The sequence below is a fragment of the Scomber scombrus genome, chromosome 8, assembly GCF_963691925.1.
Source record: "Scomber scombrus chromosome 8, fScoSco1.1, whole genome shotgun sequence".
In the NCBI taxonomy this organism is placed as follows: domain Eukaryota; kingdom Metazoa; phylum Chordata; class Actinopteri; order Scombriformes; family Scombridae; genus Scomber; species Scomber scombrus.
In genome coordinates, this window is record NC_084977.1 from 6,929,536 (window position 1) to 6,941,663 (window position 12,128).

The 12,128-nt window shown below is 41.9% G+C and overlaps 1 protein-coding gene across 1 annotated transcript; it reads left to right on the plus strand.

Moving 5' to 3' along the window:
- The first annotated feature begins 480 nt into the window (after positions 1 to 480).
- amotl2a (angiomotin like 2a) lies at positions 481 to 9,185 on the plus strand. Its single transcript, XM_062424331.1, is given in 12 exon segments — positions 481 to 823; positions 1,693 to 2,353; positions 2,355 to 2,491; positions 2,636 to 2,786; positions 3,372 to 3,516; positions 3,621 to 3,713; positions 5,328 to 5,623; positions 5,974 to 6,164; positions 6,270 to 6,371; positions 6,464 to 6,624; positions 6,945 to 7,109; positions 7,379 to 9,185. Coding segments are annotated over 11 exon segments (2,118 nt in total). The 5' UTR covers positions 481 to 823; positions 1,693 to 1,762; the 3' UTR covers positions 7,465 to 9,185.
- Positions 9,186 to 12,128: the final 2,943 nt, after the last annotated feature.

Here is a 12,128-nt window from a genome sequence, read left to right on the forward strand (position 1 = left end):
AGGAAGCTGTGATGAGCATTTTCACAATTTTTTATATCAGTTATGATAACAAAAAACATTTGATGCATGAAAAATGTAGAGATATGGAGACTGTTTATGTGTGTCTATTGTGTGTGTTGTCAAGTATCAGTTTTCTTTTGACTTTTTAAGAAAGAATGTGGCTTAAATCTTGATTTTTCCTTCTTATTTTCTCTTTTAAACACAAAGATCGTCATGCGTCATACTTCTTAACATTGTATCCCTAAAAAATGTCAATTAAAACATTAACTTTGTAATGTTTTATTGCATTTTATGTTCTTTTTCATCTGCCATGCTGCTCCCCGAAACTGTCCTTTAACTTTAAGGATTTGTGAGGACTTAAAATTCCTAAAATTACACAACAACAACCTCTTTTACATGACACAAGCAGCCAGCTGAGATAGTGGTGCTGCTCTGAATCCAATTTTTCTTTTTCTTTTTTTTTTGCTTGGCCCCCCTCCTCTCAGCCCCCACCACTCTCCTCCTCCTTCTCCTCCTTCCCTTTCTCCTCCTCCTTCTTCTCCTCCTCCTCCTCCCCTGTGCTCTGCTTTTGATCCCACAGGGACTTGGAGCCTTTACATTCCAGTCATTCCAGCCGCAGCGAACAATCGGCCCTCAGTTATTTATTAGTGCGGCTCGCTGCTCGCTCTGCTCAGTCTGCTGCTGGCCGTCGGCGCGCACACACGTACATGGCAAGAGGAGAGGAAAGACGCTCGGGAATCTTGTGGACATTGTTGAATCGAGCGCAAAACACTGAGATCTATATATTACAAGACCGCTTCGTGTGTGATGAGAGTTTAATCTGGTAAGTTTTACATCTTTATTTTCTTTAAATTTAGTTATCGCTTCTGGCTGTGCGTACGGCCTATACTGGGTTGTGTTTGGATGCCTGATAAATCCCGCTGGCACAGATTTTTTGGTGCATGGCGCAATATTGACTGTTGGATTATTTGAGAGTTTTCCATTTTAGCTCAAAGCAGACTTCTGATGTTTCGTGTTTACTTATATATATCGTATGTAAAAGACCATATTTACTGGACAGCATCCTGATTTCCACAGATATCCCAAAAAAATCAATGAAACTCTGAGTTTGTGGTTAATTTAAAAATTCCCCTTAGCGGGATTTCATTACCTGTATTATAAAGCCGCAGGGAGCGTTTAAATAACAGGCGTATTTACATTTAACATTTTTCACATGTTTTAATGTGTTTTCTTTAGGAGCATATTTTGAGCAATGTGTCATCGCGGTTTGTGTCTGGTGTCTGTTGGTTGTTGTGTGAGTGTGTGGGAAGGCTCTGATGTTTATAGCAACTGCTGAGTGATACACTCCTGTGTGGAGTGGAGAAAGTTATGCTTTACAGTGTGTGGATCATAAAATTGGATCTGCACTGACATCACTGTCAGGGGGTATTTCCAGCAACAGCAACAGCTCATGCACTCATACCAAAAGTCATTGTTCACTAGGCGAGTTTCTTCATGCTCACTCAGAAGATTTCTCAATGTCGGCTTCTGATTGTAGTTCACAATTGAAATACTAGCATAACAAATGATAGGGAACTTGCTGATGTTAGTAATGGGGGTTTGGGAATCCTGTCAAAATACTGAGCTGATTAGATAGGATGTAATACTATATGTTGTGCAGTGCTGATCAAGTTTGTTGTTTTTTTCCTTCAGATTTGTGATCTGTAAAGTACTCAAACTGCCACATCCAGGCTGTTTTTTTGCTCATTTCCTGCTGACTGAGATGAGAACCGCTGAAGGCTCCTCTGGAACGGTCCTGCACCGTCTCATCCAAGAGCAGCTCCGTTACGGGAACTTGACAGACACTCGCACACTTCTCGCTATCCAGCAGCAGGCCCTGCGTGGAGGCAGCAGCGGCGGGGGCACAGGCAGTCCCCGCTCCTCTCTGGAGAGCCTGACTCAGGAAGAGTCCCAGTACATGCAGATGTCAACACGCCAGGATCCCCAAGGCCAGGAGCACCAGGGGACTTCCTGCACTCTGAGAGTTCTGTTTGCACATTTGTACCAGCTCCATGGAGAGGAGCTACCCACATACGAGGAGGCCAAAGCCCACTCCCAGTACCTGATCTCACAGAAGGGGCAGGCAGAACAGGAAGGCCACGGTATGGATATAATTGGGGGGCACGGACATAATGAGGGACAGTGGGATATGAAGAGGGAGCATGCTCGCTCACTCAGTGGAGAGCTCATGCAGCTCTCACTGGAGAGGAACGGACTTAGAGACAATCTGGCGATGAGCTCTTCACACAGCTATCCACAGCTGTATAATAATAATGTAACACACATTGTGGCACCTCACAGGCCAAGGAGCCCAACAGTTTGCAGAGCAGCGCGGGCCACCCCCGGACTATCCTTTCTGTGCACAACTTCCTGGATATATGCTCAGCCACTCACAGGAGCATGGACACTATTACAGAGACCCTCCTCCCCCTTTCTACTCACAGCACCACAGGTAATCCCAACAGATTCACGTTTAACATCAAGACATTTTAAAGTTTAGATGGATATTTAGATCAAAACTTTCTATAAAATTCCCCAAGACTTTATGGTTTTCAGCTGTGTCCTAACAAATCACTCATGTTTCCCCCCTCAACAGGTATGTGTCCGCTCAGTCCCAGGTGGCTCACAACAGCATCACTGCAGCCTCCAGCAATAACTCAGTTCAGAATGATGTGTTGATACGGGAGAACGAGAGGCTCAGGAAGGAGCTGGAAGTCTACACTGAGAAAGCAGCCAGGCTTCAGAAGGTGAGAGAGAGGAAGGTGGTGCGATAAATGGAGCCGTTGGCTCATAGAGGGTGTGGAAATCGTAAAACAATAGTTTCTCTGCCAGTACATGTCAGGGTAATAAGCTGCCTGGCAGTATGCAGAGTTAAGAGATACAAGTTACTGGTATTTATCATGTACTACACACCATTACCTTTGTTTCTGCTGCTTGGGGCTTTTTAAAATGGTCCTCTACCAGGTAGTTTACGCTTTTCAGTTGAGAGTTTTCTCCCCTTACTGCTCTCTGGAATGCCTACAACACATCGTTCACCCTTTGTCTTTCAAAGCATGTTGGCATATTGCCATGAAAGGAGATAAATGCCTTGACACCTGGGACCCACAAGTGTTCACTCAGGAATGTTGATTCCTAGTTTTCAGTTGCGCATAGTGTTAAAAAGCCATTTGCCTTCAGGCTGACTCACAGTAAAAGAAAAGAATGGCTGGATTTGTAGAGATGACTGATTGGCCTAATTGATAGTAACAACTGCAACATGAATCACAATCCAGACTACCAACACAGATGCCTTTCACACAGACTGATCCCTCCTTTCACATTTTGCTTCCCAGTTGGAGTTGGAGATTCAAAGGATATCTGAAGCATATGAGACTCTGATGAAGGGCTCTGCCAAGCGTGAAACTCTGGAGAAAACCATGAGGAATAAGCTAGAGGCCGAGATTAAGAGGATGCACGACTTTAACAGAGACCTTAGAGGTATGTGCCCAGCTGTCTGTTGAACTAAAAACAGGGTTATGATAATAAAATCTGCTTTTAAATGTAATTCCGTGTATGTAACCACCATTTTTTGTTTCTTACAGAACAACTTGACACAGCTAACAAACACAGAGTGGCCAAGGAGGCTGAGTGTACAGACCAGAAACAGCACGTCTTTCTTAAACTGTTGGAGCAAAGTAAGTTTATGTTCACATTAGTCTTTTATTACTCAAACTGTCTCCTCATACCATTTGCCTGCAAGTGCGTGACAAAGGAAGACTTCAGGTTCAGATCTTTTTTTTTTTTATCTGATCTGACAAATCACACAGGCCTGTGAAGCACTTAATAATAGCAGGAACATTGTTGAGCAGGGATTGGTTTCCTCCTTCAGTGAAGTTGTGTGTTATAAAAACCGGGGCCTCTTATGTTGGGACACAAATGGCTCTATCTCTAATGTGAAGAGTTGCTCTTGGCACTTAGACGCCAGTTATTTTTCATGGCAGCAGTAAATGTTGCTTGGATTCCAGGAATTTTTTTAGGTATTTCAGGCTGTTCCAGCATTAGGAATGCCCTCCATCCCTCCTCCTCCTTTTCCTCCTCCTCTCTCCTCCTCCTCCTAACACACACACACCACACTCAGTTTTGCCATCACTGCTGACTTCCCTCTTCAAGGGGAACTAATAAGTCTGGGACTCCAGGGCGTTCAGGCCCCAACTCAACATGACCCCCCGGCTTGCTCGCTCTCCTTGTTTGGACATTTCTTTACCTCTCGGTTTAATCATGATTGGCCAGTTGTGAATATTTCTTCCTCCCTGTTCTGTGCAGGGAGTGTGCTCCAGAGTAAATCCACCCTAACCTCGGTTTACTTAATGACAATAGATTGAAATGAATGATGACACATCTGACAGTGAGCTACAAGCACTGTTTTCAGAGATTTAAAAAATCCTTCTAGTTACATAACCAGACATACCATTCTGTTATACATTACCCCGCTGGAATGACAATTGCAATCCTCTGAAATTTCTAATACAGCTGTGCAATCATCTTGAGACATAACATAAGACACATTGTTTGTTTGCTTTTCCTGAAAAAAAAGTTATCTTGGCACAACAGGAACGAAACCACATGTAAAACACAATAGTCGGATGTGTACTTTATAGTTTTTTTGCTATAAGGACTACTTGAATTATATTTTGAGCTGCTTGTTTACTTCATGTCCTTAGAAGCATTCCAGAGCTTTTCCCAGTACAAAGCTATGCCTGTGTGCGTAAGTGGATAAGAGGAAGTCTGCATTCCCTCCACAGGCATGCACTCATGTTGTGTAATCAACCTGCTTTTAAAGTGGCACAGCGCTTGTGTTACTTTTTAACAGTTTTCATTTAAAACACATGTGAAATATTTTTGTTCCAGTCCTGATTTCGAGTTTATAGCACAGTATGTTCTAGTTTTAAAAGTGGTCGTAACACTGTGATTCATTATCAGTGAAGGAACAGAGCACTGGGTCTGTTGTTGAACCACATGTGTGTGTGGCAGCATGTAAATGTCTCTTGTTGGGTCACATTCCATTCAAAATGTACCTCCCTGAGTGACTGCTCATGTAGCCGCTTGAGTGACCCCGTCAATGGCCACTGAATAGTTTTGATTCTGGCCCTCTTTAGCATTCCTTTGGCTGCTCCTAGGAGGCCGCTATTGTCCTGGAACAATAGGAGATGATAACTTTCTAGCGTCATATCTTCCAGGATCATGTCAACTGTTGCACTTATTTGCATCTCATTAACTTTCCCCCCCCTCTTCTCTTTTTTGTGTTTTAGATGAAGAACAGCAGCGGGAGCGCGAACATCTGGAGAGGCAGATTCAGCATCTGCGTGTTTCCGGGGACGAGAGCCAGCGGAGACGCGAACTGCTCGAGCAGGCTCTGGCCTCAGCTCAGGGTCGCAACCGGCAGCTTGAGGAAGAGCTGCAGAGGAAGAGAGCCTACGTAGAGAAAGTGGAGCGGCTGCAGAGCTCGCTGGCTCAGCTGCAAGCAGCGTGCGAGAAGAGAGAGACGCTGGAGCTGCGGCTGCGCACTCGCCTGGAGCAGGAACTGAAAAGCCTCAGGGCGCAACAGGTGAGGAGAAAACTCTCATTCCATTGACTTGTTTGTCTTTTTTATGTCTGCAACTTAAAGGAGTAGTTTGACATTTTGGGGAATATACTTATTTACTTTTTTGCAGAGAGTTACATAAGAGGAAACGTTAAGGCTAGAGCCAGGGTTATGTTAGCTTAGCATAAAGACTTGAAAATGAGGCAAATAGCAGCCTTGCTTTATCCAAATGTAACAAAAATCACTTACTAAATGCTGCAAAGCTCATGAATTAACATATTATATTTAACTTGGTTTATCTTTGCAAGTCAAACTATTGTACCACTATCTAAAATGTGAAACTTAATGCTAACCACTGTTGTCTTTTATCTCAGTATCAGAACCGGGCAGCGGACCCCATGGCTTCAGAACTGAGCTCCTCCACTTCGCAGCAGCAGATGAGGGAGAAAGAGGAGCGTATTCTGGCCCTGGAGGCAGACATCACCAAGTGGGAACAAAAGTACCTGGAGGAGAGCACCATGAGGCAGTTTGCAATGGATGCGGCTGCCACTGCTGCTGCACAGAGGTATGATGAAAACTTGAACAGAGTGCAAAGACAAACATCAGATGATTATATATGTAGTGATTTTCATACATCAAGTATTTTAACAGTGTTCTTTTTCATTTTCAGGGATACAACCATCATCAACAATTCACCCCGACATTCACCGAACAACAGTTTCAATGAAGACCTGCCTTTGTCTAGTCACAGAAATCAGGAGATGGAGAACAGGTACACATCCTTCTATGTTCTTATTACTCACTAGTTTATGATTGGTGTTTTAGGGTTCGTTAACTCATTGCAATCTATTTGTACACGTTTAGGATCCGAGCACTTCACGCTCAGCTCCTGGAGAAGGATGCTGTGATCAAGGTCCTCCAGCAGCGCTCCAGATTGGAGCAGGGCAAGCTGGAGAAACAGGGGCTTCGTCTCGCCCGGTCCGTCCCCTCCATCAACACTGTGGCCAGCAGCACAGAGTCTAAAGGTGAGTTCACACTTCATGCAGTAGAGAAATGTGGAATCTTTAATAACACATGGTGTCAAGCGACAACTGGCAGACTGGTCGGCGACGCCAGACAGAATGTACACTTCCTAAAAAAAAAAGTAGGGAGTATGAGTCAAGCCTTTCGTGTCCCTCAAATAGACAACATGTTTTTAAAGTGGAATGCATATCGTCTCTCACTCCAGAATAGCCCGATCCAGAATAGTCATGGGAAGTAGTCGCCGGGGCAGATGTTTAGAAGTGTGTAAATGGGGATGTAACCGGGTAATTAAGCAGCCTCCTCTCTTTGTCTCCATTTGTAGGGAAGAGCCTCTCAGATGACCAGACAGGTGCTGCCCCGCTGCAACACCAACCCCGCGTGGTGCCCAAGCGCCCGAGCCGAGACTGCAGCACCCAAAGTGACGAGGTCCCGCAGGAACCTGAGCTCGCAGCAGAGTCGACTGAGGCGATTTCAGCAGCTACCACCGGTGGGTTGATTGTTTTGTTAAGCACTTGACACCCAATCACCAACCACGCAAACTACTGTTCTGTTAATTTTAGGTCGGCCCCTTGGTCTCTATTCTGTATGACCACTATTTCAAGCGTAACCAGACCCAGGATTAAGATTGTTAACATTAATAAGTGAAAAATGTGTTGGTTAAAATTACACAAGGTCGTTGAGGCATTGCATTTGTAGTTGCAGTTGCTATAGCATGCCAAAGTTCTTTCTCTAATCTACTTATTTTATTTTTTATAGACACCTCAGAGGAGCCTAAGGCACCAATCAGGACACTCAAAAACATCAACGGCACAGATGCAGAAATGGTTGAAATCCTCATTTGAGGGTTCACTGAACTGAACAGTGAAAGCCAGCGATGACGGACACTTTTGGCTGAGGTGTTAAAGGCGTTTCTCTGCATCTGACCACAAGTAAAGAAAGGGTGATCATCTGACATGAACAGTTTCCCTTGAATCAACATGCAGAGTCCAGAATGTGGCACGGTTTGGTGAGGAGAGCTGAGCTTTCTTCTTCTGCACAAGTCACAAACTCTTAAATCTCGCCACGTTCCCTCACAAGTCAGAATTCTTCATGGTACCTGGACAGTATTCTGCATTATGTTTGGAATCGGGCTGCTGATTGTGGTTATACATACTGTATGTTGTGCATGTTATTTTTGTAGTTATCTATTGTATTTATATTTGTAAATGCTGCTCATCTTGTGGTGTCTTTTTTTCTGTTTGGGAGGTGTTTGCTTCACCTTTTTCATTTATATATAAATGGCTCACTTTTCTAGATTATGTACACAACCAATGTTTTTTTCGATTTATCTTGAATTCCCAGTAGCATAACCATCACCATGCCCCTTGAAAGTAATGGAAATATTTATAAATGCATCTTTTATGTCTTCATGCCATGTTTGAGGATTATTCTGTTTAACAGAACTACTCAAACCTAAATTAACAGTTGCTCCTCTTTTTAAAATACACCCGGAGGCCTGCTCACAGCTCAGCAGAGGATTTGGAAACTTCCTTTGAATGCGGAGCCTTCAGAATGTCTGCCCGTTCTCTCTTAAAAAAGCCTGTGAGGATTGACAGTGTTTCACGGGGGTCTAATTTTCCAGATCCCGGGTTAATGTTTGGGGCCCCAGATGGCGACTGCCCAGCATTTCGCTCCCCTCTGCTGACACGCTGGAGCTAATCTTCTCACATTCCTCTCTGAGGGAATGCTCCCGTTAAAGAAAAAGGCTATCTAAAGTCTGACCCCTCGCCCTTGTTAAAATGGCACGCATTCTCCACATGATTCCTTTTCTGGGACTGGTTATTTCTTCTGACCCATGGTAGCTGGTTCTACCATGAGCGTAGAAATGGTCAACTATAATTGGCTTGCATTTGCCATTCTATTTGTTGTCCCCATCACTGTGTTATATTGAGCTCTGTTTTCTCCATTGCTCAAGTATCTCACATTTCTGAGTCCTTAACATGGAATCTTCTATTTATTTCTCCCTATATATTGTAGGATCACTGAACACTGCTGAATGTAGACTCCTGTTTTCCAGGAATGTGTTTTGTATTTAACTGGAATGTGCCAGAATTCAGATTTGTTCTACACTAAGAGGGGAATATCGAGTAAAAAAAAAAAAAAATTTCAACATACATACATTTCTGAAGAAGCTAATAATTATTATCCAGCACCAACATATTTCCTGTCATAATGCAGTTGCTGGTCAATGCAATGTGTCAGTTTGAGTTAATGCCCTTCACTTTTTTTGGAATGTGTTTACATGAATGGCTATTTGAAGTGAGAGAAGTTAATATATTTTGTAGTTTGTTTGTTTTTTCATTTATATTCTTGTATTTGTTTTGTTTTCTGGTGCCAAAGATGTACTCTTCTTTTTAAGTTATAACCGATGACAAATACAAAAGGCTCTGGTGAGGTGCCTTGCTTCAGCTGGTTGACCCATTTTGATGTTGCTGTGAACTTTTGTAAAGTATGTATTCCTTAATATTTCACAATAATAGATTAAAATTCTTAATATATGTCTGATAACAGTTGTACTATTTTTATTTGTGGTACTGGTTTGACATGTCACATTGTAATTGTGATTACAAAAACCCAGCTGCTCTCTTTGACCGCTTCTTCTGATGCATGTCTGAACACATTGATGTGTCAATGAAAGTTTGCAGTTACATACTGTCGCTTCTTTTTATTCAGTTTATTTAATACATTCCATTTTGACATGAGATATATTAAGCTAAAACTCAACAACCTCTTGCAGTTGCACCTTTCTAAATTTGAAAATATATTAGCTTCAGAGTGAGATGCAAAAGAATACCATACCCAACAGTAGTTACAGTTCTTCAAATATAGATTGTCCAAATTGATAGTATTTCCTTTGGAAATTTGTCGTTTCAGTTAATCTAATCTGTCTTGACTCTAGTCACATCATTGCAGAGTACCTGAAAAAGTTGGAAAAGTCCTGAAAACTGAAATAAATGCTTTCACAGACTTCTTCAGAAAATTCAAAGACTATTTTGATGTAAAATACTTTCCAGTGGTTATTTATTAGCTTGTAATACACTTCACATAAATGTCGCCATTACTTGTGACAGCTGCCTGTCAAAGAAATATGTAACTGTACAATTTACAAGTACTTTTATGTACCTTATATTCAAAGTGAGTCAACACAACTAAAAGACTAGCACATGTACCTGGAAGATTGTAAAATCAATCAAATGACTCAATAATATCAGTTACACAGCGATATCTTATCTAAAGTTTGCCAATGCCAACATTAGCATAACAAGCTCCTGGTCCAACCACACCAAGAGAAACTCTTTGAATTTATAAAAGGGTGAATGTGTTATTTCTAATTTCAAATGTAAATCTACCATCTGCATGTCAACCCTTAATGGACAATAGAGGACGTCATTAGCTTGAATAGAGGTTGTGGTTAGCTTGAATAGAAGTTGTCGTTAGCTTGAATTCATGGTGGTCAGGATGGACTCCAATGGTTGCTCCAACCAGTTTTTACAAGAGACAATGTTTCCAAACTCACTTCATTACTTCACATTTATATTTTCAGTATGTTCCAAACATTTGTTCCCAAATTTGGACACATATATTGCTTTCATCAAATGGTATCACTATTTTTTAAGCTCCAAGACTCTACTGTTGGCTGTGTCTTTAGCAACATGGTAGCAAAGAGCCAACTGGGTGGAACATAATATTAAGAAAGGGCAATGTGATTGTTTTTATATCCTTGAAAACTCGTCACCACAGAAACACATTGTGACTGTCCACATCCGCTGTTCTCTATGAAGAAAGAAACAAACTTCTAGCAGCAACCTTTTACACATACAGGGGAAATGGGTGGGACCACAGTTGCAGACTATCAATACAATATCAATTGTCAACATTGAAATTATGCTGATCCGCAGCTTTAAAAATGTTTGCCAATATTTAAGTTTTTACTTTTTTGACACATAACCTTGGCATCATCATTTAGTGAACGCAATGTCTTCATCACATTTACCCTCCCCTGACTGCAATACTGTAGCCCTGGTAATCTGTTTTCCATTATTCATCAAGCAAACTAATCTCTCATGACAGTGCTGTTGTGCTGTAAGCTGTACTTTCTGTTATGTACATCAAATACTAAGCAACTGAAGAATACTTGGAATCTCAGCTATTTTCATCACTGACAGATCTTTGTTTCACATGATGTGAAATTTCAAACCTGCCTTGAGTCACAATAAGGACTGTTCCATGAATTCTGAGAATATGGTTATATGAGCCTGAAATGTCTCCGACCTACGTCACTCAACGCAGTGAAGTAGAAGTGCAGCAGGAACTTAAGACCGAGATAATGTTATGTCTGAATTATCTGTGCACAAGTTGAATATTGGATTGTTTGTCACTGTTGCTTTTAGGGAAGTTAATGTCTTCATATCAGTCTGTACAGCCTTTACATGTAAAAAATTCCTCTGTAAACCTTGACTTTTAATGTAAATATTTTTGCCTTCCCTGTTCCCCCTGGTGAGCTTGGTTTGGCATTCCTTAAATGCCGCACATTTTCCTCCTGCTGCCTTTACTTGTTGTAGCCGAGTGCCACTTTTCTCAGCTCCAAAAAGCTGCAAAGGCAAATCTCCATATGTTCAATACCTTTCTAAGCTAGGAGATATAGCACACTTGGGTTTATTTATCATTACTTTGGTCTCATTTCTGCTCAAAAGAGATCACATTTCAGACGTTTCGTCCTGCCACTAATGGCCACATGTAAGACAAGAGCCCCCGACAAACTGCGAGTGATGTTAGGGGTTCTGTAGGTGAAAGGTTATGATTACGTGACTTCAGGCAGTGCCAAGTCTCACTAGCCTCACACAGAGAGATTCATTCCTGGGAAAGCTCAAATGTCCCAAAGTCGTCCTCATCCAGCCAAGATGAAGAGATAATCAGCTCCATAGGTTTGTGCGTACCACACACATCTGGAGACCTTGCGGGAATGACTGTGATTGTTGACAGGACTGCATTTATCACCATGATTTCAACACTTTGACTCCCAGAAACTGTGAATGATTCTCACTTGACCATCGGTCACATTGGATCAAGAACAGATGTCAATGAAGTAACCTTGTTTCAACAAGGGTTTTGTTGTTTGTTTAACATGGTCAGTAACCTGTAGAGTTATGTAGAAATAATATCTTTTTGTTGATATATTGTATGCATGAGTTAATACAGCCTATATTTATCTTGCCCCTTAAGTCATGTAATATTTGTATGATAATATAAGTAAATCAATGTGTCTGGCAGTATTAGAGGGGACAACTGGTCACAAATCATCTGTGTCTTTTTGGAGGCTTTTGAGCACATTTTGCACCAAACGCCTGTGAGAAATACTTGGAAAAATAACTGCGGAGCTCTGTGTTTTGCCTTAATTTCCATGGAGATTCCAAAACTTCCTGCCTACAGCAGTCATGGAATGTGCCCCCACCCCCTTAACTTTTCC